The 25058-nt window shown below is 44.2% G+C and overlaps 1 protein-coding gene across 2 annotated transcripts in view; it reads left to right on the top strand.

Annotated features, from left to right (window-relative positions):
- The window catches only part of LOC147023033 (uncharacterized), a 135336-nt gene continuing 110278 nt past the window's right edge, over window positions 1-25058 (top strand). Inside the window, exons 1-5 of one of the 2 annotated variants that reach the window (XM_085888034.1) lie at window positions 1-257; window positions 557-648; window positions 4420-4512; window positions 19055-19254; window positions 21235-21440. In XM_085888034.1, coding sequence (XP_085744160.1) covers window positions 80-257; window positions 557-648; window positions 4420-4512; window positions 19055-19254; window positions 21235-21440 — 769 coding nt within the window. In that variant the 5' untranslated portion in view covers window positions 1-79. Of the gene's footprint in view, window positions 258-556; window positions 649-4419; window positions 4513-18130; window positions 18338-19054; window positions 19255-21234; window positions 21441-25058 lie in introns of those variants that run through there. The other variant, XM_085888035.1, reaches the window with a different exon arrangement.

Raw genomic sequence — 25058 nt, forward strand, 5'->3', positions numbered from 1 at the left:
GGGAGGAAGAAAACCTTTGCCACTCGACTCAGAAAATGTCATTTGAATTTGAACGAAGAAGAAGAGGAAGAGGAATCCGATGCTGGGTCGTGGGTGCTTGGCGCGGTGCATTCTGGGCACTGCCGCCATGGATGGAGCGGCGACGTTACCGGATTTCGCTGTAATGTGTTCCTTTCTACAACGCTATGGACGCATTCTCGACCTGCCAGATATTAACCTGGCTCAGCTGGAGAGTGGGATAGACGAGAAAGAACTAGGTGAGTGGCATTCGGTACCCCCCACCTACTGAGCTTTCGATTGTTTGTGTGTCCACCTCTCTCTCCTCTCCCTCTCTCCCTCCCTCTTTACTTCGACTGGATGTCTGATTTTTCTTTCTTCGATCGGTCGGTACTCTATTATTCCCCCATACTCGGATGTCCCGTATTATTCACGTGTGAACATTTTGTACGATCAACCCTTTTATAACCACATTCACTGCCGTCTCATTTACTCCTGGACCTGAGAGTCTACCTCTTCTACCTGCAATCGTCGTTTAACTTCGTTGTCTCCCATTTAGTGCCGCAGCAGCTGATAGATCTGCACGTGAAGTTGTTGCGGAAGCTGGGGCGCACCGTCAGTACGGAGCGATGGGAGAAACACCTTCTCCGGGTGAGATGTCCATTTATGTCTACTATTACTATCACTATTACTATTACTAGTACAATCACTAGTACTAGTACTATCACTATTACGATTACGAGTATGATTGCTATCACTCTTACTATTACTAGTATGATTGCTATTACTTTTACTATCACTATTACTATTACTAGTACTATTTCTGCCCCAATTAATCCCACCCTGTAGTGTTGGCCACGTTAGTTTTCCCTCTCCTCACCCCTCTCTTCCTCTACCCCGAGCATCCTCTCTCATGTCCCTCTCTTCTGCCAACTGCATCCATAATCTATCATCCCCTCTTTACTCCCATTTGTGAACTCTCTCTTTCTCTTTCTCTTTCTCTCTCCATAACTTCAAACAAACAGTACACCATCTCATGTCATTCCCCATCCCTATCCTCCACCTTTTCTATCCCCATTAACCCAACTGCACTCAACCCTCTTATTTGCAGCTTACTGTGTTTCTCCTCTCCTCATCTGCCTGTTTGTTCATTACCTTGCTTACTCCCCTGCTGTCTGTATGGTGTTGTTGCTTTTGGTTTGCAGGCACCAACAGTGACCACTATTTTCTTTGTGTCTGTGTGTCTGTCTGTTTGTGACTCTCTCCAGAGCATAGCTCCGTGACGTTTGATGCGATATTGATGAAACTTGGATACAAGCTCGATATCATGCTCTAGTGTCTTTTTGGATGAGGGGCGTCCCACTCCCCTTGTGGGTGGAGCCACGACCCACTTGAACTTTTTATTTATTTATTTATTTTTTCTCGTTTTTTTTTTTTTTTCCTCAATTTCATTTCCTAGAAGCTGTGCGTAATGTCCATAAGTACAACATATAAAAAATCCGATTTGATTTGGTCAATTTTGACGGAAGAGATAGGTTTTTACGGCAGGGCTTCCTCAAAAGCTTCCACCAACTCAATTGTACCTATCGTGGCATTGTTCAATAATGTCCGCGAACCATCATCGCCTCCCAGCTTGTTGCTTATTTTTATTTTTTGTTATATCTTTTATTTTAATTATATATATATATATATATATATATATATATATATATATATATATATATTTTATCCCACTGTCACCATGGTCTTCCATGAGCCTATATCTTGTATAACTTGTTTTTTGTTTCTTTTCCTCCATGCCATCCTGACGTATGGAGCACGATGTTCAGAGAAATAGGTTTACCTGAATACATTTGTCATGTTCATGTCATGTTCATCTACAATCTGCATAATTTCTTGCACTTGTTTTCTGTATGCTCTACAGTGTGTTTTGTCAACATTATTGCTTTTTTAATTATTTTTTTTAAACCAGATGATTTATGCTCTTTATTACCTCCACCAACTAAGGTGGACACCTTGACAGAGGTGATGTTTTCACACCTGTCTGTGAGCAGGATATATCAAAATGTTATTGATGGATTCAGGCAAAATTTGGTGGAGAGGTTTGGGTGTGTGACAAAGAATTGATTCAATTTTGGTGAAGCTCCCAATCTGGATCTGATAATTTTCTGAGTGATTCTTCATCATTGAGACATAGAGCTAAAAACGATATATAGAATGATACTTACCTCCACCACTGAAGGTGAAGGAGTTTATGTTTTCACCTCTGTCTGTCTGTCTGTCTGTCTGTCTGTCTGTCTGTCTGTCTGTCTGTCTGTCTGTCTGTCTGTCTGTCTGTCTGTCTGTCTGTCTGTCTGTCTGTGTGCAGGATATCTCAAAAAAGTTGCGGACGGATCCGGATGAAATTTGGTAGGCAGGTTGGGTGTGTGACAAGGATGAACTGATTAGATTTTGTTGAAAATCTGATAATTTTTTTAAGTCACTTCACCATTGAGATATGGCTAAACTAATATATACCACGATATCTCAAAATGTGTGGACGGATTCGGATGAGACTTGGTGGACAGGTTGGGTGTGTGTCTGTCCATGACGAATTGATGAGATTTTGGTGAATCTCCGAAACGGATTCGGATACGAGAATTTTTTAATTTTTAAAGTGATCCTTCACCATTGAGAAATAGGGCCAAAAACGATGTGTAGCATGGTGCACCTCAGAAATGCATTGGGCCCGATAAGTTCTCGTGGATCAGGCATTGCGTGGCGGAGGTATGCGCTCTACTGAGTGCCCTTCTAGTTAATGCATGGAATGGTCTCTCTGGAAGGCTAGTGGGAGCGGAAACAGTAGACAGGTTTACATTGGAATTGGATAGTTACCCAGACTTCCACACTCTGCTCCACCCTCTGCCGTACAATCTGTAATCCCTCAGATCAGCAAGCAAGAGCCTTTTCAATCTCTGCAGATCTGGATAAAATCACGAGCTGGTCCAACACTTGGAACATGTCTTTCAATCCTAACAAATCTCGCACTCACTGTCTCTCTGAAAAGGACTGTCTGGAACCCCCCCCCCCCATCCATATACTTTTTCAACAATCCTCTTGAAGTCCTTTCATTCAAGCTTTTTGGGTCTCACTATCTGCCACGATCTTTCCTGGGAAAGCCACATTTCCAAGCTGGCCTCCAAAGCCAGTCGCTGACTGGGCATCCTCCATCGTGCAAAGTCCTTCCTTGGCACACCTGAGCTCCTGACCACATACAAAGCTTTTGTCCACAGCCTGATGGAGTACTATTCTCCCCTCTGGGCTGGTGCTCCTGCCTATCACCTTTCTCGGCTTCATGCTGTGGAAACCAAGTCATTTAGGATCATTGGTATCTATTGTGATGAGGCTGAGTCTTTGGGTCTCTCACTGTCTCACCGCAAGCTTGTCGGTTGTCTTTCTGTCTTCTGCCGTCTCTTCTCCAGCCTCACCCCTCCCCCCACTTTCTGCAATTCCTTTTCTTCCCCCCCCCTCCCCATATTTCCGCAGGGCAATCAAGGTCCACCAGCAACCCCCTTTTGGTAAAACTACCAAAATCACTGCTCACCTTCACTCTTTCATTCGTCTCTTTTCTCACCTTTGAAACAAACTCCCACATCTCTTCAATCCCATTCTTACCTCCAGGTCTTCCAAACAGCTGTTCACCACCATCTCTTATCTCCCCTCATCCAAAACCATGATCTTTTCTACCCCTGTTAATTCACCACAAACCCACCTCGTTCAAATTCCCTGCTTTTCTTCCTGAAAGTCCCTGTAGTGTCCATCTCGTTTCCCCTGTGTACCCTTCCTCAGACCTCCTAATGTCTCTGTTCCTTACTGTTTTGTGCTTCCCTTTCCCGCCCTGTTTGTCTCCTGCTTCCCTTGTTTACGTTCTGTGTGTTAGCTCTTATATGAGCCTCGACATTGTATCTAAAAAAAAAAGAAGGTATTTGAGCTAGAGGGGTACAGGGATATTGTTTGTATTTGGATGGTTTATAATATTCATGTGTCGTGCTTGTGAAGTCCTGTGAGCGGGTCTCGTCAAAAGGTCTGGTGTAATCCATTCCTGACCCGACAACCACCATGGTGGCCCCCTTTGTTTCCCCTTTGTTTTTGTCAGTAATTACAATAATAAGAAGACATTTTAAAATATGAATTGTATTTGCAACTATTACACCTCCTCCTCTTCCCCCAATTAAATTGTCTGTAGCCTGAAGGATTTATTTAATCTTGTGTTGGTGTAGCGCTGGCATGAATGGCTGAATAGCCTCCTCCCACGTTTGAGTTCCTTGTTATTTGTTATGACTTCCTAAATCTTGATTTGGCGCGTATATTCAGAGCAGGTATCTGCCATGTCATTGTGGAAGGTAACCCAGGTGTCAACGTTTATTGCATGTGTGCCCAAAGATCTGTCAAGATCATCACCAGACCTGGGCTTTGGAGTTGGAGACCATGGGCTATGTGAAAAGCAGTTCCAAGCTGAAGATCGGGCTGTTGAAGGTAGTGCGTGTGTGCATTTTTGTTTTCTCCTTTATGCAATTAGACGAGACTGATTTGGGAACCTAAAATCGTCGTCGTTCTTTGGATGTTTGTCTCATTGCACTATGTGTGTGGAAGTGGATTCCTTCGTATCGGTTGGTGATGCTTTCGTTGTGTTGACCACGGCTCAAGGATGCCACCAATCAGTTTTGCTAAAGATGTTGGTATTGAAGTTTTCATTAATGGGCATTAATGCAAGTGATTTTGGAGCAGCTTGGTTGTGGAGTTGGTAAGGCCTTGTTGCATTGCCCTCACTCTTGTGGCTTGAAACCCCATTTAGAATGCTTGGTGGAAATTTCTGGGATCTGTGAAACGTACATGACCTGTTGTGAACGTCCTACCACTCAAATGTGTTGGCTTCCACCAACACTACCATGCAATTCACCAAATTATTCGAAACTATGGTTCTTGTATTACCTATAGGTAACCTTTCTTCTTTTCTTTTTTCAAATTATTAATTCTTCAATATGTGCACTTTAAATGTTAAATTTGCTCCAAAATCATAACTTGTGGCATCTGTGTCACGTCGTCTCAACATATTGCTGTTCAAGACAACAAAATCGGAACATGCCCCAAAACCGAGCAGAAGTCTGCATTTTGCTATGAATATTTATGAATCTCATTAAATTCTGATATTTTTTCTCTTTTTTTTTTACCCTTGCTGGAGGAGAGGGTATTGCAGTTGGGTCCATTTGTTTTTTTTTGTCTTTTGTCTTTTTTATCTTGCCAAAACGAAGTTTTTGCAAGATATGTTAGTCAGCTTGTATTTTTTTTTTTTTTTTTGTCTGTAATCACGTATAAAAAATTCTGCAGAGCACAGTTATCATCGGAAATTTTTGTAACTTCGAATATCAGAGGCCTATAGAGGTCCCTTTCAGTGCACAAATTTTGAAGGTCAAGGTCACTTTGGCACAAATCAGGGGAGTCGACGAAACCCTTATTTTTTGAGTAATTTTGATCGGATCGTCTTCAAACTTCATGGGAATATAGTTCATGGTCTGGCGCTCAGCTGATTAATTTTTGGTGGAGATTGGCCTTGACCTTCATATGTTTTTTTTTTGGGGGGGTCTGTAATCACGTATAAATCACTCTGCAGAGCACAGTTATCATTGGAAATTTTTGTAACTTCGCAAATCAGAGGCCTATAGAGGTCCCTTTCAGCACATAAAATTTTGAAGGTCAAGGTCACTTTGTCACAAATCAGGGGAGTCGACGAAACCCTTATTTTTTGAGTAATTTTGATCGGATCGTCTTCAAATTTCATGGGAATATAGTTCATGGTCTGGCGCTCAGCTGATTAATTTTAGGTGGAGATTGGCCTTGACCTTCATGGTTAGTGCCAAAGGTCAAACATATTTGACCCCAAGGTCAAATTTTCAAGTTTTAGGAACCATATCGTGTAGTACCTCAAATTGAACACCTCGATGAGTGCTTTCTAGATATGTCAAGCTTGAGACATTATGACGTCATTTGGTAATGTTATGAGGCAAACGCATATTTTTCATGGTTACTCCGTAGAACGATTCTCATCGGAATCTCTCGTCGGCAGATATTCCTCAAGGAGTCGCTCCTCGTGGATAGCAGCTCTGTTCACTTCAGTGTGACCTTAAAGAAGTCACACGTGGTCACCTTTTGGCAAGATACGGGTCACCCTGCGGGTGACATTGGTTTATTTTGTTTGTTTGTTTGTCCACACAGAACTTTAGTATTTTTCTCCACAGCCACTTCGATTGAGACAAAATTTTCACCATAGGAGCGAGCTCTCATGTAGAATGTTTTATTGATAATTATGATCCTGCGATTTATATCGATATAATTTTTCATATCTACATACTGGTTTAGTCGTCGACTGCCCGACCATGCAGCAGATAGCACTGTTACATGTTACCAAGAAACCTGACTGACCTGACTATAAGTTGTGTTTCTTTTTTGCAAATACCACTTGAAATTCACAGCCCTATGAAACAAATCTATTGAGTAACAGAGAACCATGTGGCCATAAACAATGCAGCACACAAATGGTTAACCAAACGTTGCAAAAACGCTATTCGATATGTTCCATCCATCCATTGGGACCGTACTCTGTGCAGAGCGTTGGTGCTGCCTAAGCAGTCTCTTTGGCTATTGGGCACAATCCTGGACGGGTCGCCACTCCGACACAGTATACCAGCATGCTGGTACTCATTTTGCCGACCTCGGAAGGATGACAGGCAGAGTTAACCCTACCTGGTATTAATTCAACAGCTGAGTGGGATTTGAACTCAGGATCCTTGGATTCCAAGCCCACCACCCTAACCATTAAGCCAACACCAGGCATATTCGATGTTGATTGATCAGTCATGATAGAGGTTCCAAGTAAGACTACATACATACATACATACCTCAAAGTTTTATTTACTTTTTTCGTTTCCAGTTGTCCCCTGTGATGCGCAACGTCACATTTACTGCAAGTATTGTCCCCACAATAAAGAGCAGTGTTGCTTGGTTTATAGAGACCAAGTGATGAACGTGATATGATGATCTTGACGATAAAACTTTGAGAAATGTTCGTTCATTCACAACCATCAAACGGCGTCATTGTATCCCATTTCATTCATTCTTTTATTACGGTTTGAATTTGGAACGGTAATTTGTGGACATTCTGTGTACGAATTTAAACGATCCAAATCGAATCCGACCATTCAAAATACGTGAAAGTACCAATAAATATCACAGTAAGAAGCAGAGGTGGATTAAGTTCTATTTTTTACGTCATCTTTGAACGGCCACATGTTGGGATTAAACAATCCGTGACCATGTGACGAATGGGCTCGTTCTGATATAACCGTGGTGCATGTTTATGTTCATATGGATGAGAGGTGTTGAGTTAATCTTTAAATGCACGTTTCCCAATCAGCCCGTTACCGGATTTTCTTGTAGAATGTGACCACAGTGCGGTCATTCTTGTTTGTAATCATTGTATTGTCGGGTTTTGCACCTCCGAGACTCGACGGTCATGCAGCGCTCGAGCGCAAAAAATCCCACCACAGTATAAAGCCAAAACCAGCACAAACGCCGGTAACTCGTAACTGGAAACGTATTAGTATCGTGGTGGATCTGGTATAGACATTTTAACAGCAAATGTATTTTTCCCCCCCGAGGGTCTTCATTGAACTCGGGGCCTTGGACACGGGCCCTGCATGCCCGTGCATTTATCCACCCCTGGTAAGAAGTTGGAAAGCAAATAGGCCAACCCATTAATTCGGGGGTGATAAATGGTGGACAAGAGGAAGTGACGATGCGTACCCATGAGGACTTAAGGAGTTGGTTGGTTAGGTAAAATTCATGACGTCACCCAGCCAATCGAGTGTGATTAGAGCGGTGCCTTGCATATTGGATAGAGTTTGCTACAGATCTATCACTCTGTGAATCCATGCGAGTCGAATGGAAGTGAAACATTGTGTTTTTGAAATTGTTCATACTTTCCATCCAAATCGGGTCTTAGGGTTTTAAGAAAGAAAACGGTTCAAACCCGCAAAATACGGGTCACTTGCCATGTCAGCCTTCTTGGCGAGGATAATTGTGGAGCTCCTTGCGCCATGACCCTGGTTTGGACAGTGGCCAATTTGGTCGAGTCGAGGAGGTGGTTCTTTATGTCTCATGAGTGCAAACTCACAGAGGAAATCTGCGCCAATGACTCATTGGGCCAATATTTGTGCAATGATGAACGTAAGGTTAAGGTGCCTATGTAACCCAATGTCAAGGGGAAGTTGTCATCTCCCAAATATGGCAATCGAGCTGCCATTAACTGTGACTGGAGGTGGTCCAGGGAGACCGTAACGACAGTCACCGGGTGTAGCAGGTACCACAGATACGTTCGCTCAGCTATCGACAAGGTATCGTCGTTTGCTGGATCGCTCAGTCACATATAACAACTGCCGTGTTATTGGCCATGGTCGCTGGCACCACGACTGGAGACCAGCCTGCCCAGGCGCATGGAGGGCGGCATTGCCGTGCGGAACTGGCTAATTGGCGGTGATGCCAACACCAGTCCGAATTGTTACCATGTTGAGGGTTATTGCCCATCCGTTGGTGACTGCTGGCCAATCCCCCACTGCCCACTTTGTGAGTCTGAAGTTCATCACGGACTATCATGGCAATCTGGTATTTCCATCCGAGGTTTGAACATGGACCTGCATCGGTGATGGCGGTAGCGAGTAGTAGTACGGGGGTATCATGAGTGTCATCATCTGTGGAGGACAAAAAATTGCTGTGCAGCCATTGCATGTGGTCGGTAAACTGCAGTTGCAGAGAGTCGACCTGCCGACGTAGCCATGTTGGCTTCCAGAACCGGGTCGGCCATTGCAGCAAGTTGTCAGTTCTAAGTTGGTGTGAGCTGCGAACACACAACTTGCTTTGTGCGGTAATTTCGAGAGAAACACGTGACGTATAAACTGAGGCTTATCGGCGTATTCGTAGCCTAATATTTGTCGGATCTGGCGAAGCAAATGAGACGGCTCGGAGTCGCCAAACTTAAGGTGGTGCATCACTTGTTCAAAACGTCGTGATTCGCTGAAGGAAAACTGGGATATGAGGGCAGCTTTGAGGACGTCATGCTTATCATTCGGCGGTTGCCGACTTACGTGCATCACAACTTGTGGTGGCAAAGCCTGCAGAACGTGATCGAACATCGTTTGTTTGTAATTCTCCGGTTTCTGAAGGTTTCCTCCACTTGTGTAAACCACAATGCTGGATCCTCGGCCCAAAATGGCGGCAGCTTGATGGCGGTGGCGGCCAAAAGGGAAACCAGGTCGCCCACGGCAGGATCGTGGTTGAAGAAATCACGTCGGGGTCACCACTTTGGTGAGGACACTTGCAGATTGAGTGTATAATAACTTTATTAACACTCCAAATAGAGCAAAGAAGAAAAACGACAGCGAGAGCATCCTTCACGTAAAGCCGCGCATCAAAACTTTCTTCGCTCTCTCTCTCTCCAAGCTCCACCCCTTTAGGTCCCACCTCTGTTTGAGTGAAAACATACCGGTTATGTTCGATGATCGAACGGATGCTATCTGGTCTCGAGGGAAAGGACCGCTACACCATCAAACCCCCACTGTTCATTCCACATCCGAAACCATATCTTTGACCGTCCCCCGCCCCCCCCCCCCCCAAACACCATCACCACATCAGGAAGAGTAATTACCCGATTAACTCATTACCTGGAGGCGAAATAATGTACAATGGATCCCTCCAGCGTGTGCAAATAATCGTGGAATTCAATAAATTTCTTCAATTATTTCCTGCAAAACTCCCCAGTAAAACCCAGTCATTGGGTATATATACCGAGCTGTGATATAACAATGAACAAATGGATGAAAGGTGTTGACAATCTTTAATACCGTACATGGAGTGCATGATTGATAAAGCTCTGATGTCCTCGGCTACACCTGGAACAGTGGAACGTCTGACGTCAAGACGTACCAGGAAGTAAGTGCAGTACAGGATGTTTTAACTTTTAACCCTCAGCATGAACACCCGGACGAGCAATCGTGTTTTTCTTTGCCCTCGTGGCTGTTTTAGAGCAATTTCCAAATGGTTATTATTTATATGAATCGGGTGTGCTTTCGAAACCTTGTGGTGAGTCGGTGATCTGTGATACCGGTATGATCATACAGCATTCCGTGATCATACCGGAACGGCGATCGCGATGGATTCCAAACTGTGCCGAATCCCAACACTGATCTTGCTTTTAAAACAAAATCATTTTTAATACAAGTTGAAGTTGGAAGTAAAATAACCGTTCTCATCAGGGGGGGGGGGGAATACTTTGAAAAATTACCGTGTTAATGATGTGTACGTCATATATGAATATGTAATGGACAATCATGTCTTCTTGGAACCTGTGTAATACATGTTTGATGGGGAATACATGTTTTAAATTTTTATATATATATATATATATATATATATATATATATATATATATATATATATATATATATATATATATATATACACATTTCTTTTTTGTCATGTCGACAGAGCCTATTAATAATTGTGACATCATAGGTCATGTGGTGTGGCAGCCATGTTTTATAGTCCGGGAGCCCACTGAGGTTTAATCATAATTTTTGGTGCAAAAGGTTTGGGGTGCGGGATGTGCCCATGGGACCCGTGGGAGTCTGGGAAGGCGATTCTTAAGTGTCGCGTTTGGTTGTCAGTGCCACCTGGATGAGCAGAAAAATCACTTTTAATCATAATTTCGAGTACAAGCGCAATTCAAGCATGGATCGACAGATAATCATGTACTGATTATAAATCAGCTACTTTAGAACAAAATCCATGGTGCATATCCAATTAAGAACACCATTAATTAGCGTCAATTAGCACTTTTAATCATAATTTTTAGTGCAAGGTTAAAACAAGTGCCAAAATGTGGAGCACAGTGTCGCTAAACACAATTAAGTACTTAAGAACGATTCTTATGGTTCGTTCCGTGCTTAAACGGGTCAAAGAGCTCGTGTGGGAGTTACAAGCATTGATGTTCTAGTGTTTGAAATCGTTGCTTGTCAGTTACCTAAGGGTTTTTTTCCTCCAGGGGTCTTTGTGGTCAATCGGTCGGTGAATTGCCTAGGGCGGGGATTCTACAGCAGGCGAGACATTAACGAAACATAGCATATCAGATCATATTTGTATTAACTGAGCAACAATTTAAACTTGACAAATTTGTTTCCTCCGAACTCCTTCTTTGTTTCCTCCGAACTCCTAATCCCAGCAATCTACAAGGTCATTTAACCAAACCTCAGGTGTGGCCCAAATTGCGTCATGACGTGTTTATTACGTCATGTCGTGTTCGTCATGTTTTAGTACGTCTTATTGTGTTCGTCATGTTTATTACGTCATGTCGTGTTCGTCATGTTTTAGTACGTCATATTGTGTTCGTCATGTTTATTACGTCATGTCGTGTTCGTCATGTTTTAGTACGTCATATTGTTCGTCATGTTTTAGTACGTCATATTGTTCGTCTTGTTTATTACGTCATATTGTGTTTGTCACGTTTAGTACGTCATGTCGTGTTAGTCATGTTTTTGTACGTCATGTCGTGTACGTCATGCTTATTACGCCATGTCGTGTTCATCATGTTTTAGTACGTCATGTCGTGTTCGTCATGTTTAGTCCGTCATGTCATGTTCGTCATGTTTATTACGTCATGTCGTGTTCGTCATGTTTATTTCGTCATGTCGTGTTCGTCATGTCGTGTTCATCACGTTTATTACGTCATGTCGTGTTCGTCACGTTTATTTCGCCATGTCGTGTTCGTCACGTTTATTTTGCCACGTCGTGTTCGTCACGTTTTAGTACGTCATGTCGTGTTCGTCACGTTTTCGTACGTCATGTCGTGTTCGTCACGTTTTCGTACGTCATGTCGTGTTCGTCACGTTTTAGTACGTCATGTCGTGTTCGTCACGTTTTAGTACGTCATGTCGTGTTCGTCACGTTTTAGTACGTCATGTCGTGTTCGACACGTTTTAGTACGTCATGTCGTGTTCGTCACGTTTTAGTACGTCATTTCATGTTCGTCATGTTTATTACGTCATGGTGTGTTCGTCATCGAACATCATCTCGTCGTCTGACGATTCCACCAGATCATCCGTCTCATCGTCGCTCTCGACGTCCACGTCGGCCACCAACGCGTCCGGCATCTGTGGCCCTTCAAACCACACGACATTGTAGGATTGCCCGTCGTCTGCCACTGCCCAACCGTCCTTGGCTATCGGGTGAATCTGGATTCGAGCATTTGTGGCTCCGCCCCACATCCTTGCTACGAATACTGCCCTGTGTGTATGCATTTTGATCTCAGATTCGCATGGGGGAAGGCTGCTCCCTTCTATGCCAGCCAGCATGTGGAGCGGATTCGCGGAGTTTGCCTTTGGTCTAAAGGCCTTCTCGAACTTTTGGTAGCAGAAGTCGTTGAGGGCCACCCTCTTCCTGGCACCATTGAGCTCGCATGTGAAGTCTTGTAGTGTTTTACATGTAGACGTGCTTACACATGGACATTCGGCCAGTTGACGAAACGCCCCCTGGTACTCCTGATTCTTCTCAAGTATTGCCAGTGGCCTCGCTTTACCTTTCCTCACGAATGCGGATGTAAAGTCGCTCCCCGTGAAGGCATGCAGGCCAGGGAGTGCAGCACACATGTCCCGTCCCAGAGAGGCGGCTATGGCAGTGATCGCTACATACCGACGTCTGTTCCCGGTTCCTGTGTCCATCCAGATCCTTGCTCCGAACTTCGCGCTGTGGAAGAGGAGAATGATGATGCCCGGATGACAATGTGATTGGCTCCGTCGGTGTCAATCGATTTGACATGCAAGGCAATACGCGTGTCCGCCTCGTCGTGGTTGGTGGCCAATTAATTGACCAGTTCCCTGTTGACTTCTCCGTCTCGCACAAAGAAGCGAAAACATTCCTGCTGATGGCCAAGGTAGATATCGCGGTTGCCGATGATACGTGCATACTGGGGGTTTCACCATTCAGTGGCGAGGAATGACGGAAGCTGCTGCTTGAAGGATGTCGACTGAAGTGCTTCATTCATGTTTGGACGCCGTTGATCTGCTCCTGTAATGATGTATTCTCTGTTTGTCGCGCCTCTGCGACACTGTTCATGGCACTTGATGGAAGGTGTTGTGTACGTGTCAAAGACGAGGTCGACGCGTTGTGGGGAGAGTGAAACTGCTTGAGTGAGGATCGAAGCAGCAAGTCCCCTGTAGGTGGCCGGCAAGTTCAGTGGGAGGGTGTGAAGTAGATAGTTCCCATCTACTACAGCTGCACTTACACTTTCAGGCGAGGACTTGTCAACTCTCGATTCCAGACTCTGCAACAGCGTACATTTGGATGTTTTTGCCATTGTACCATCGCCTTCACAAAGTGATAGTGGGACAGGTGTTAGCAGGTAGGAGAAGACATGTTTGAGGTCAATTTTCTTTCCCGATGCGACCACAGCCAGACGACCATTGAGGTTTCGTGTGCATTGCAGGGCAGCGATCTTCTTGTCGGAAGCCCACTTGTTCTTCGTGCATGCCTCTTTGAATGAGCTGACTTTCACACTCTTGATTGGTTGTTCAAATCGCTTGGGGTCACTCTGGCATGCCTCGACAAACTCCCTGTGTAGTTGTTGGCCTCTGCGAGGAACACTGAGTAAGCACTCTCGCACGGCGTCGTCAGCAGCTTTCCCAGTGTAAATGCTGTGCAGTGTTGGGGAGGTACTGGCGGTGGACGGTTCGAACGGATTGCACGTATCTGTGATGTGTTGCATGACCTTACGTGGGTCGCCACAATCTCGTTTCATGCATGCAGGTTTCAACTCGGCTGTTGCGTCTTCGTGAACTGTAATTCCAACAATTTCCCGAACTGTGGCGATACATGCAGCCCTGGCCGACTTCGTTATCTTCCACTGCAACCTGGCACTGAAGTTGTTGGTGGTGGATGATAACTCCGTCATCCACGACGTAGCATCGGCGTTAACAGTCTGTTTGAGGGTTAGGTCCACCGGACATCGACTGAATGGATGGTCAGTCCTTCTCACAGTGGAGGCGCCTGCCTTCAGGATGTCATGAAGCCCAGGATGCGTCTCATCAATGTTGAGCAGGTCCAGTTGGAATTTGGAGATCCAAGGGGAGGAATTGACATGATTTGTCATGAAGAATAATGCTATGACTTCCATGAGTGTCTATGTGAACAGATCGATGTCATTACTCCTGATTGCGCGTTCGAGGTCATGGTAAGCCTGTATGTATGCGACATACATCAGCCAGAACTGCGTGGTGGCACCATGCGCCCCCAGTCGCGTCTGTTCATTGAAGCGGCCATACGACTCCGCACAATCTTTGAACAGATCGGACAATTCAATTTCCTGGGATATATTCGCTCCTGGGGTGAACTCAAATTCTTGCAACATGTCCCTGATCTCATCTTTGGACTCATATGTGGCCAGGAATACGTTGAAGTATTGCGTTTCGAACGCGAGGGCGAGGATCAGATGTAGGCGCTTGCACCTATTGAAGTGTTTTCCGTCTAAGAATCCTCTCAACGATCCTGGTGCGAGTACACCGCATTCTGTCAGCATCTTCGGTCTGCCGGATTCTGCAATGAGCTTGCCAATTGCCTTGAAAAATGCCATCTCAATGTGGAAAGCACCCGGCATAATAAATATGTCGTCGTACTGGGGACTTTCCGTTACCTGTATCTGGAGAGCCAGCTTGGCTGCATTCAGGTCGTACGTGAGGATGGCGTATTTCTGATTGCATTCGTGGGCGCATTTCTGAGCTATTTTCATGGTCTCCCATACAACTGCCAGGGCAGTGATCGGCTCCTGGATGTTCCCCATGTATAGTACCACCTGTTTTGGAAGGTTGTCGATGTAGAACTTGGAGTTGAAACCAACCCACATTGGAATATTCTCGATTTGCAGCGTGTGATGCATGAGCCAAATAAGATCCAACTTCCGTCCTTTCCTGCTTACGTCTTGCTGATTCCATATATCTGCGACGTTGTAGCTGAAGACCGACATCTTCGGTATCTTCCGGTATGGCTCAAGTGACACCTGACTGACGTCTAGTTTTCTCTTTCCTGATTTGCGCTGTCGTGACGACGGTTGTGAAGATGGCTGTGTTGCGCACTGCAGATTATCAGGTGTTGCATTACATGATGCGCTGCCTTCAACCTGGTACAATATTCCCATCGTGTCATGTAAGGAGTCTGCCCCGGACAACGTGTTTGACAGTTCATCAAAGTTATCAAACGCTACTCCCATAGGCAGGTTCGGGACGGTGCCGTCGGGACATGTCTGTTCTTTTTCATGGATGGCGTATCCCACAGCTGTTTCTCGTTCTTCCACAGCTGAGTAGTTCAGACAGTGCCCAAATCTATTGAGCATGATAACGAGCTGTTTGCTCCCTGTCATTGACTTCACAGCGATACCAAGAGCGACGTGCTTTTTCGGCGACCAAGCGACGTGCTTCACGTTTCATCTTCCCACCACAAACAGCGCGTCTTGACTTGTTGACTCAGAGCATCATCTAACTCTCTCCGTGTGACGATCTGGATTTGGTCCACCATATAGTACGCTGAAGAATGTTGACAGTAATTCAGGTGGAATTGTTGCACATGAGTGTAGATCATTCAACGTTGGAGAATCAGGAAACTCTGTGTTTGGCACATTCTTGATGAGCTGCCGAAGGATTAATGCTGCTTTTGTCACCGTACCTTCTGGTGTGGCCGCGAAGTCGTACACGACACGGACAGCATCATCGGCCATGTCGGCGCTGGACTTCTTACCTACTGGGCACTGCGCCTTTAAACGTTCGCCGAATTTCTTCATAATCACCTTCATCAGGTATTGCACGGTCTGTCGTGGCTTCTCATCGACGTCAACACACATATCCACGTACTGAGCATATATAGACGTCAGCAATCCTGGTCGTTTGTTTTGGATTACGGACTGCTCAATATAGGAGCTAATCGTATCAATACCCATGCTATTACGTTCATTACGTTCACTGTTCGAAGCTGCTATGGATGCCGCAGCCAAGAAATCCTTCCTACAGCTATACTATGATGGTAACCAACCTCCTTTGCTACGAAGTCTACATCGGAGAATTTAACTACTAGTTGTTCATCTCCTAAGATCTGTGCGGCTTCCTTGATTTTAGTTTCGGCGTGTTTGGTGAGACACGCACCGGTTACCTCAATTTGACCCTTTCTATTCTTACGCTCTTTGTTGCACAATACACACTCTTTCGGAAACATTCCTGATGTAGACGCCATTGGCGAAGGAGGTTCTACAGCAGACCGCAAAAGAGGTTTGGGGGCCAGATTGGCGGGCGGCATCACCAAAGTTCTCTGAGGAACTGCAGTGAAGTTTTTGTGACATCGACTGTGGTAACCATCAGTTTCTGTGGGTTCACTTGGTAGTGATTTGATTACTTTACAATACCGAGATGTGGGAAAGTTCTTCTTCTCTCCACAGATAATGGATGTTCTCTGTACTATGGCCCACTGATCAGCATTGAACGACAGTATGCCCTCACTTGATGCGTTGCCTTTCTGATCGATGTGCAGGATGCAGCGTTTTGCAGCATTTGTGTCTGATGTGTCTGCAACAAAAAGCGCGACTTCTCACTAAACTCAGCTCAACAATTATATTAACAGTGACAAAAGGTAGCGTGAGAGACGGATGAACGTTAACAGTTGAAGGCCGAATCATAATGGGTAGTCAAAGGAATTGTGTGGAAGGTATAGACTAAGTATACATGAGTTCACGTGAGTCGATTTTCATCAAGGATCCAGAATATGTAACTGAGATTGTGTATGAAGTGGCGTCTCATTCTGGATGTGGGACGTATCGGCCGGGTGATCTGGTGTTCTGGCAGACTCATTGCCAGTATCCTGGATGCCGTGGCATCCTAACATGAAAATCAATGAAACGTGGAAAATTCATCAATAGAAGTTCACAGAGACAAGGATTGAGATCAGGGCCGTGACATGGCTGAGTGGCTGTATGGGGATAGAACAGACGCCGTTCATAAAAGCGCCTGCTCTACTTCCGGGTTATTTTGACCCCCAACCCCCACAAGACCCCTTGTCCAGATTTGACTAGGACTAACATAGTAGATATCTCCAGCTATCACCCAAAATGATTTTTGACGAGAAATACAGAAAACTTACCATCCTTTTTGTTGGACATGATGATGCATACCCGGCCAGCACGACATGTGGTCTCAGTCTGGCCTGCGCAAACAATAGCGTTGTACGTCATAGGCAGCACAGCAACGGTAGCCAAGGTAACTACGTAGAACACCGCGTGCTGACAGACACGTGTTCATTCTTATGCATGACTTCCAAGAAAACACCAGAACCCATTCATGCGTGTGCTGAAATTTCCCGAAGCATCATTCACACAGGGAGGCACACATCGACCCGGTGAGCTTTGACCCGTTCTCAAGCACGGAACGCACCATAAGAATCGTTCTTAAGTACTTGATTGTGTTTAGCGACACTGTGCTCCACACTTTGGCACTTGTTTTAACCTTGCACTGAAAATTATGATTAAAAGTGCTAATTGACGCTAATTAATGGTGTTCTTAATTGGATATGCACCATGGATTTTGTTCTTAAGTCGCTGATTTATAATCAGTACATGATTATCTGTCGATCCATGCTTGAATTGCGCTTGCACTCGAAATTATGATTAAAAGTGATTTTTCTGCTCATCCAGGTGGCACTTGACAACCAAACGCGACACTTAAGAATCGCCTTCCCAGATTCCCACGAGTCCCATGGGCACATCCCGCACCCCAAACATTTTGCACCAAAAATTATGATTAAACCTCAGTGGGCTCCCAGACTATTACTTTCCTTTTCTTTCGAGGCGATTGAAACAAATATCCAGGTATACTTGCTGGGAAAATTCAATTTAGCAGTACTTTGGCTCTGAAACTGGTAAAACAAGCAGAGTACCTGCCCTACAGATGATCTTGTTCCAAGCATGTAACACGTTCTTCTGACGCATACCTTTATTGGGGCTCTGTATAAGAAAAAAATAATAATAACACTGGTTATTTGCATGAAGCAACCGCTCGTTGGACACAAATTCCGACCAGCGCGAGCCAAGGATTCTCTGAAGAGACCTGATACCAAAGGAATTAAGTGTCCGTCTCAGATCCCTGGTCAGAGTCCAAGTCTCACATCCGTAGAGCAAGACTGGAAGCATCAAGGGCCTGAAGACTCAGACTTTCATCCTCCTGCACAGGTACCGACCTAAGCAGGATTTAAGAAAAACATTAAATAATGTTTTCTCTGGAACCGCTTCATCAATCGACGTGAAACTTTACAATTATGCTCTAGTTGTGATGGGGAATACATGTTAAATTTCAACTTGATCGGACACATGGTCTGGCAGCCAGAAAGATTTAATTTTTTTGATCTGGGTTCTTTTTTTAATTTAAAATAAGGTTCACTTGGCTGTGCCTGGGTGTGTTTGAGGGTAGAGGAGTTGCATCTGAAATGTGAATCCTATCCAGGTTCCTCCTGATGTCTTCATCTTTGCTTTTTGCTTGTTTGGGTTCTTTCTGATTACTCCAATGCAGGACTGTTCCTATTTGGTTTTCCATTAGATTTGAATTGAATTAATTTTAATCCCATTTTGAATTAAATTGAATAATAATAAAAAGCGTCATGGGTCAGGGTCAGGTGTCCGATCTAAGCGGGGCGTATTTTGTACCTGGTCATTACTGCCAGCAGTTGTAAAGTGGCAGCTCTAATTATGTCTCTTATTAATTACGTAACACACCAGTATACAAACACCACGCAAAACAAGTCCTGGTGAGGGTTTGCAATCTCTGATTGCTCTTTTCCTTGTTATGGATTGATTTGAGGAGGAGAGGCTGAGGAAAATAGTATTTTGAAATTCTAATAATCCTTGTGATGTGCTGTTCAGTACAAACCTCATCTTATTCCTTGCACCCAGTTCCTGTGTGAGTGCCAGTTTGATGACAACGTTCGTTTCAAAAGCATGGTGAATGAGGAGGAAGCAGATGACATGCGGTTGCAGCCACTGGGTCATGATTGTTGTGGTTTAATGTACTGGCTGCAGCGTGACCGTGATCTCAATCTGCGCCTGTATGCTGAGGAGCAAGATGATTATACAACTTGGCGCCTCGTCTCAAGGTGCTGGCTTTTCTGGCCCCTCTGCCTGAGAAGCCCAACTTAAAAGTTCCAGACTTGCAATTCTTTGTTTTGTGAGTTTCATCCCTTCGCACTGTTGGTGCCAATGCCTTTGTTTGCTTAATCTCCCTCTTGTACAGGAAACCCTCCAATGTTGCGGGGGTTAGGTTCCTGGAAAATGCCGTGATAGTTGAAACCACGATCATGGAAACCAAGGGCCAATGGGAAAGCAGGGGTTTGGTTCCTGAACTTTGAGACTACATTGTAGAAGATCGACGCAGCCATAAATAAACACATTACAACATTGACACACACACACACACACACACACACACACACACACACACACACACACACACACACACACACACACACACACACACACACACACACACACACACACACCTTGGAATGATGCTGTTAGAGGGGGGAGGGAGGGTGGAGTGGAGCGAGGGAAGGGGTGAGTGGGGAAGGTGATTCAGCGAACGTAAAAGCAGCATTAGCTTTAAGATGAAGGTGCCTGCAGCATTGCCACAACCCACAATGGAGAAGGGTAACAGGATCCTTAAATCACCTTACCTTGAAGTGCAATCTTTTCTGCTTGGGGGCCCAGGTACGAGATGACATTGTCTTCCGTCTCATCAGTGTTAAAAGTCTGTTCCGTTATAAATCCCTTTGCTATGACTTGTTTCAGGAACTGTGCATGAGAATGTGTTTGAGGACGGGGGTTCAAATCCGTGAGTCGGAAATGAAGTGTTTGCCAATAAGGTTCGAATACGGAGTTGGAAAATGAGCATTTGGGAATGAGCTTTGAAGGATGATGAACGTTTGGGGATGAGGTTTGAAGGACAACAAGAAGCGAATACTTCGATATCGCGTGGCTGGGGACAATAAAAGGTTAAGAATGATGAAACAATTTTGCAGTTATAAAATTTAAATGTAGACACGGTAAATTAGCATGCATGATGGGAAGAGTTGTGACGTTGGACAAATTTCTATTTATAGCCCTCAGATCAAAGGGACGTACGTGGCCATAAGTGTGACGGAAGACACAGGACAGAATAGCCAATTATATAACAGCGCGATGTCGCCGCACTGTAATAACCACTTCTGTCACCAAAAAAGAGGAAGAAATCACCTCCACAAGACGTTTTAAAAACACTTCTGGTGAAAAATGCTGAAGAACGAGAGTTACAACGCTGCGCGTCAACTAACGGAGCAGGCAGATTATCACTTCCGGCATCACACAGAAAACGATTCAGCACAAAAAACGTCGCTCTTCCGCATTAACCCCACCCACAATTCACCCGGCAATCTCTGCCCACATCACACCCAACAATAAGTGTGACAAGACACAGGACAGAATAGCCAATTGTATAACAGCGCGATGTCGCCACGCTGTAATAAAGGCTTTAAGGATAATGGAGGTTTATGAATGACGAAGAGTGCAATGGGGAATGTTCAACCTACAATCATCGACTCCGTAATGGTGGCCCATACAGATGCCGCAATTTCTCCTCAAACCAACCTACGTATGTAATAACTCTATTTTCGTCAAATGTCATTACCTTTCTCTGCCTTTTGGTCCAACTTTTTCCATCACTTTACATTTGGGCTCATTAAAAACAGTGCGCGAGAAACAACACTAGGCTCATACTGGAAGGTAATCATTCATACAAGGGACGTAAACGATGACTCATCTCAGCTCAAAAACCGCGATTGGTCGAAATGAAATCCCACGATAACGGAATCAGAACAATTGGTTGCCCATGATTAGTAGAAACCAGCGATAGTCGAACCTGCGATATTGGAGGGTTTCCTGTATTCTCAATTTTTATTTTGCCAGCAAAATGGTAGGTCATTGCCATTTGAGCTCTGCTGTATTTTGTTGAGTTTGAGTGTAGGTTTAAACATAGTCGGCCGTGTGGAGCATTTGTCTCATGTGTGGCCTATAGTCATTATTGTATGAATCTTTTTCTCCAGGAGCCGAGACCAGCTTGCTGAGCTTCTCCAGCTGCTCCGAGCTCAACTTGAGGTATGTGAGCTTTCCAAAGAAGCTGAAGGCTCTGGAGAAATTGAGGTCGTAGACGACGGAGAGGGAGCTCACTCGAATCAAGTGGACTCTCTGTGCAGCAGCCCTGTAGATCCTCACAAAGATGCATCTTCGGGAGGAGATGGCAGTGCAATAGGTAATGCGAGTTCTCTCATGTTGGTCGTAATTTCCTTGTTCTGGAATTTTTTTCGATTCTTTTTTATTTATTTAAGATTTAAGAAAACATTATTTTTTATGTATGAACTAACTTTTTGAGTTATTTGTGTTCCCTATCGAAGAAAACTTGATACAAATGATTTTGTACCATTTAGATGATTCTTTAAAAGATGTGTACAGTCAAAGGTGTTTGTGGCTCCAGAAGAATTGTCAAAAAGTTTTTAGAATTCTCTGTCCACCTCCCCATCCCACTTTTTTTTCCTTATTCTCTTTCAAAGATGATCAGTGTGTTCTGATCTTCCTCAAATCATTTCATCTAGCTGTTCTTCTCTACACTGTTGTTCCCTTTTCTCAAGTCTATGGAATGTGTTCCCTGTGTCTGTCCAATCCTCTTCTTATTCTCAGTTATTCAAGATTGCTCTTGCAGTCTCCACACCTTCCTGAGACATTCTCACTCAACCTGTCTCCTATATTTACAAACAAACTTCTTTATTATTACCCAGTTTCCATGTTTATTCATGTCTCATTTGCACTGTTTATTATTTAGTCCATGAGGCCGAGCCCAAAATTTGGTCATTGGTACCAAACAAAGTGACCTGTTCTAGTCAAGTTTTTTTTTTTTTTTTTTTTTTTTTTTTTTTTGTAAAGATGGGTCCCCTGGGGTATCAAAATTACTTGATAGCAAGGAAATATCGGTAGCTTATATCGTGTAATGGCACTGTTTATACGCGACCCCCTCTTGCACAAAATCGAAGATTTTCGATAATTTTTATACACCATGGATTTGAGTTGGGAGCGTTTTATACTGTTAATATATTTTAATGTGTATAATCTATATATCAAAAGAAAGCTCATGGAGTACAGTTTATAGTCGTATAAACATAAGAAGAAAATAAAAACACTCACAGACACCCGACATGAAATACTGCGGACCCCTTGATGCAAAACAAATGTTTTTCTTCACTTAGAAAAAATGTGTCTTCCAACATGTAGAACGACATTAGAAACTTCAACTCAGGCACTATAATAACAGTACCTTGAATACTTCTTAATATAATTTGAACCTTGTCAATAAATGACACCTTACATATATAGGAAACAAATTCTATCATAGAAAATATGTAATTATGTGCTTTCGACATCAAGTTGATCATTTGGTCCAGATTTCAAATGTCGCAACTGTAACAGCAACACAGAAATAAAATATAAGGCATGTTATAAGACAAACACATTATTATTGTTATTCAAACACAATAATGAAAGTACACAATCTTGGAATATTTGAACTAATAGTCTTCAGTTTCATAATCGTCTTCGCTGCTCAACTCCATTTCGCTGTCTGTACCGTCGTTCATTGGTTGGTTTTCACATGGGCTCAAACTACAAATGTCAGAACACTTCAATCCATTTGCAGCACAGGGTCATTGAGGAACTCGACAGGACTTCCGACATTTGCAGGACAGCATCTCAAGAACAGCGTCGGGGGCCGGTGCACCATCCATCCAGTCTACGGCTAAGTGTCTGTCATCACCATCGCCAACGAATTTCCAGCCATTGCCTGCAGGATTGGGCGTCTTGGGATCGTTCATCAAACTCTGTCTGCAAATTCTCTTCTTCTTCTTTCGGCTGCTCCCGTTTGGGGTCGCCACAGCGGATCATCCGTATGATCCGCATAGTGATTTGGCACGTGTTTTACGCCGGATGCCCTTCCTGACGCAACCCTGGTCACCTCTTACGACACAGGGATATGGTACACCTATTTTAACCGTGGTATACACCGGCCCAGTACACTGGTACTCATTTTGCCGACCTCGGAAGGATGACAGGCTGAGTCAACCCCCTGGTGTATTAATTCGGTGGCCCAACGGGGCTTGAACTCAGGACCTTTTGGATCCCAAGCCGCTGCCCTTCCCACTGCGCCAACACCAGGCTCAAACTCTGTCTGAAAATTGTGGTTTGATAATTAATTTGCTCGCCGTGCATGTTTTCCAAGACAATCTGCACATGGCGGTAACTGGTAGGACTCTTTCTCACCTTTTTTTGCACAAAATAGTTTGTTCCGAAACTCATTGACTGAAGCATCTCCAGATGTAGCATCATACATGGCACAAACAAAACGTTCCAATCGAGCTTGAAGAGAAGACGAAAGATTCCACTGTTGGCCAAGCTCCTTAAAGAGACTGGAAATTCTGATTTGCTTTGACCAGTTTGAATGCTTTCATTTTTCCCACAACCTGCGAAGGCACTGACGGAGTCGCAACCAGTGAAAGCGTGCAATCCAATAACTGCCTCTGAGACATCAGATCCATTCATGTTGACAACAGCTGTGATGTCTATGTAATGTGTGCGAGTTTTAGTCCCACATTTCTGATAAAGAAGAGCAGTAATTTGTGTACAGAACGCCATGCTCAAAAGGAAGACATCTGTGTCGTCCGCCACAAAGATTACAGCTGCACTTCCGGTGTCACTTGCGTGTTTTCCATGAAGCAGTACCCTCGTGTGTACTTCTTCTTGCTGGCAGCAAAGCTCCGGTACATCTTCAACTGCTGAGTCAGTAATTTTGATGCACTTCTTCTTTGAGGTTACAAACATATGCTTTGACTGCAATAATGACCTTGAATGTGGTTGTTGCCATTCCTGAAACAGAAATTCAATGAGTTCAGTCTTGTTGTCACTACTCTGCAGGTAACTTCTCCACTGATGGACAATTTGTTGGGAAGTTATATTCTTGAACTGTATGCCTGGATTCTTGCTTCGTCTCACTCTTTCGTGGTGTTTTATGCTGTGTGGTTGATGCACATCAAACACGATGTCAATCCTAGTACTGTGTGCACCTTCTCCAATTGCAGAAAGAAGCAAGGTGTTTGCAATGTCTCCAAATGTTTTCTGGTCCCCCTTCATCTTTTGAACCAAAGCCATGCCATCAATAATCGTGGCTGATGGTGTGGGAATGTTCTCTGCTTGTGCATCTTTTTTTGTAATGCTCTGGCCAACACAGCTTTGTTTGTCTTCCTGATACTCCCATCTTCACAGGCTAGAGACCATGGCAGCGGACCTAGGGGATGTGCCAGGACATCTTTCATATCCAGGTTCTTTCTTGTTTGTGCAATGAGTACCATTTACCCAAACAACTTTCGGTCTGCTTTCAGAATCATTTCCTTTCCATTTGAAGAAACTTTCTTCTGCTTCTTGGTCATATCTGAAAAGGTCTTGAGCCTCAGCTTAGGCAATGGATCATGAAATTTCATGACTGGTGGACTTGATTCGAGTCTTTCAGACTTAAAGCTCTGATAAGCTGCCTCACCACGCTTTTCTGCTTCGAGCAACTGTGTAGCAATCTGCCTTGTTGCAGCAGCAGCTGTAGACAGACTGACTAGTTCTTGTTGATTTTCTTCAAAGGGATTAACCCAGTTTTGCAGGGTTTCTACAACAGCATTGACAGCCAGTTCATCTTTTTTAATTCTGCTGTTCTGTAACTCTACATGTCCATGATCAGATTTGCCTGTGACTAACACGTCTCGGAGATGACGCAAGAAGGATGACCGGTATTCTGCTGTCAGGAAGAACCGACTCACTGCACCAGGTTTGAGACTATACT

This window comes from Eptatretus burgeri, chromosome 7 (assembly GCF_056783735.1).
Source record: "Eptatretus burgeri isolate ZD-2024b chromosome 7, Ebu_testis_v1, whole genome shotgun sequence".
NCBI classification, from domain to species: domain Eukaryota; kingdom Metazoa; phylum Chordata; class Myxini; order Myxiniformes; family Myxinidae; genus Eptatretus; species Eptatretus burgeri.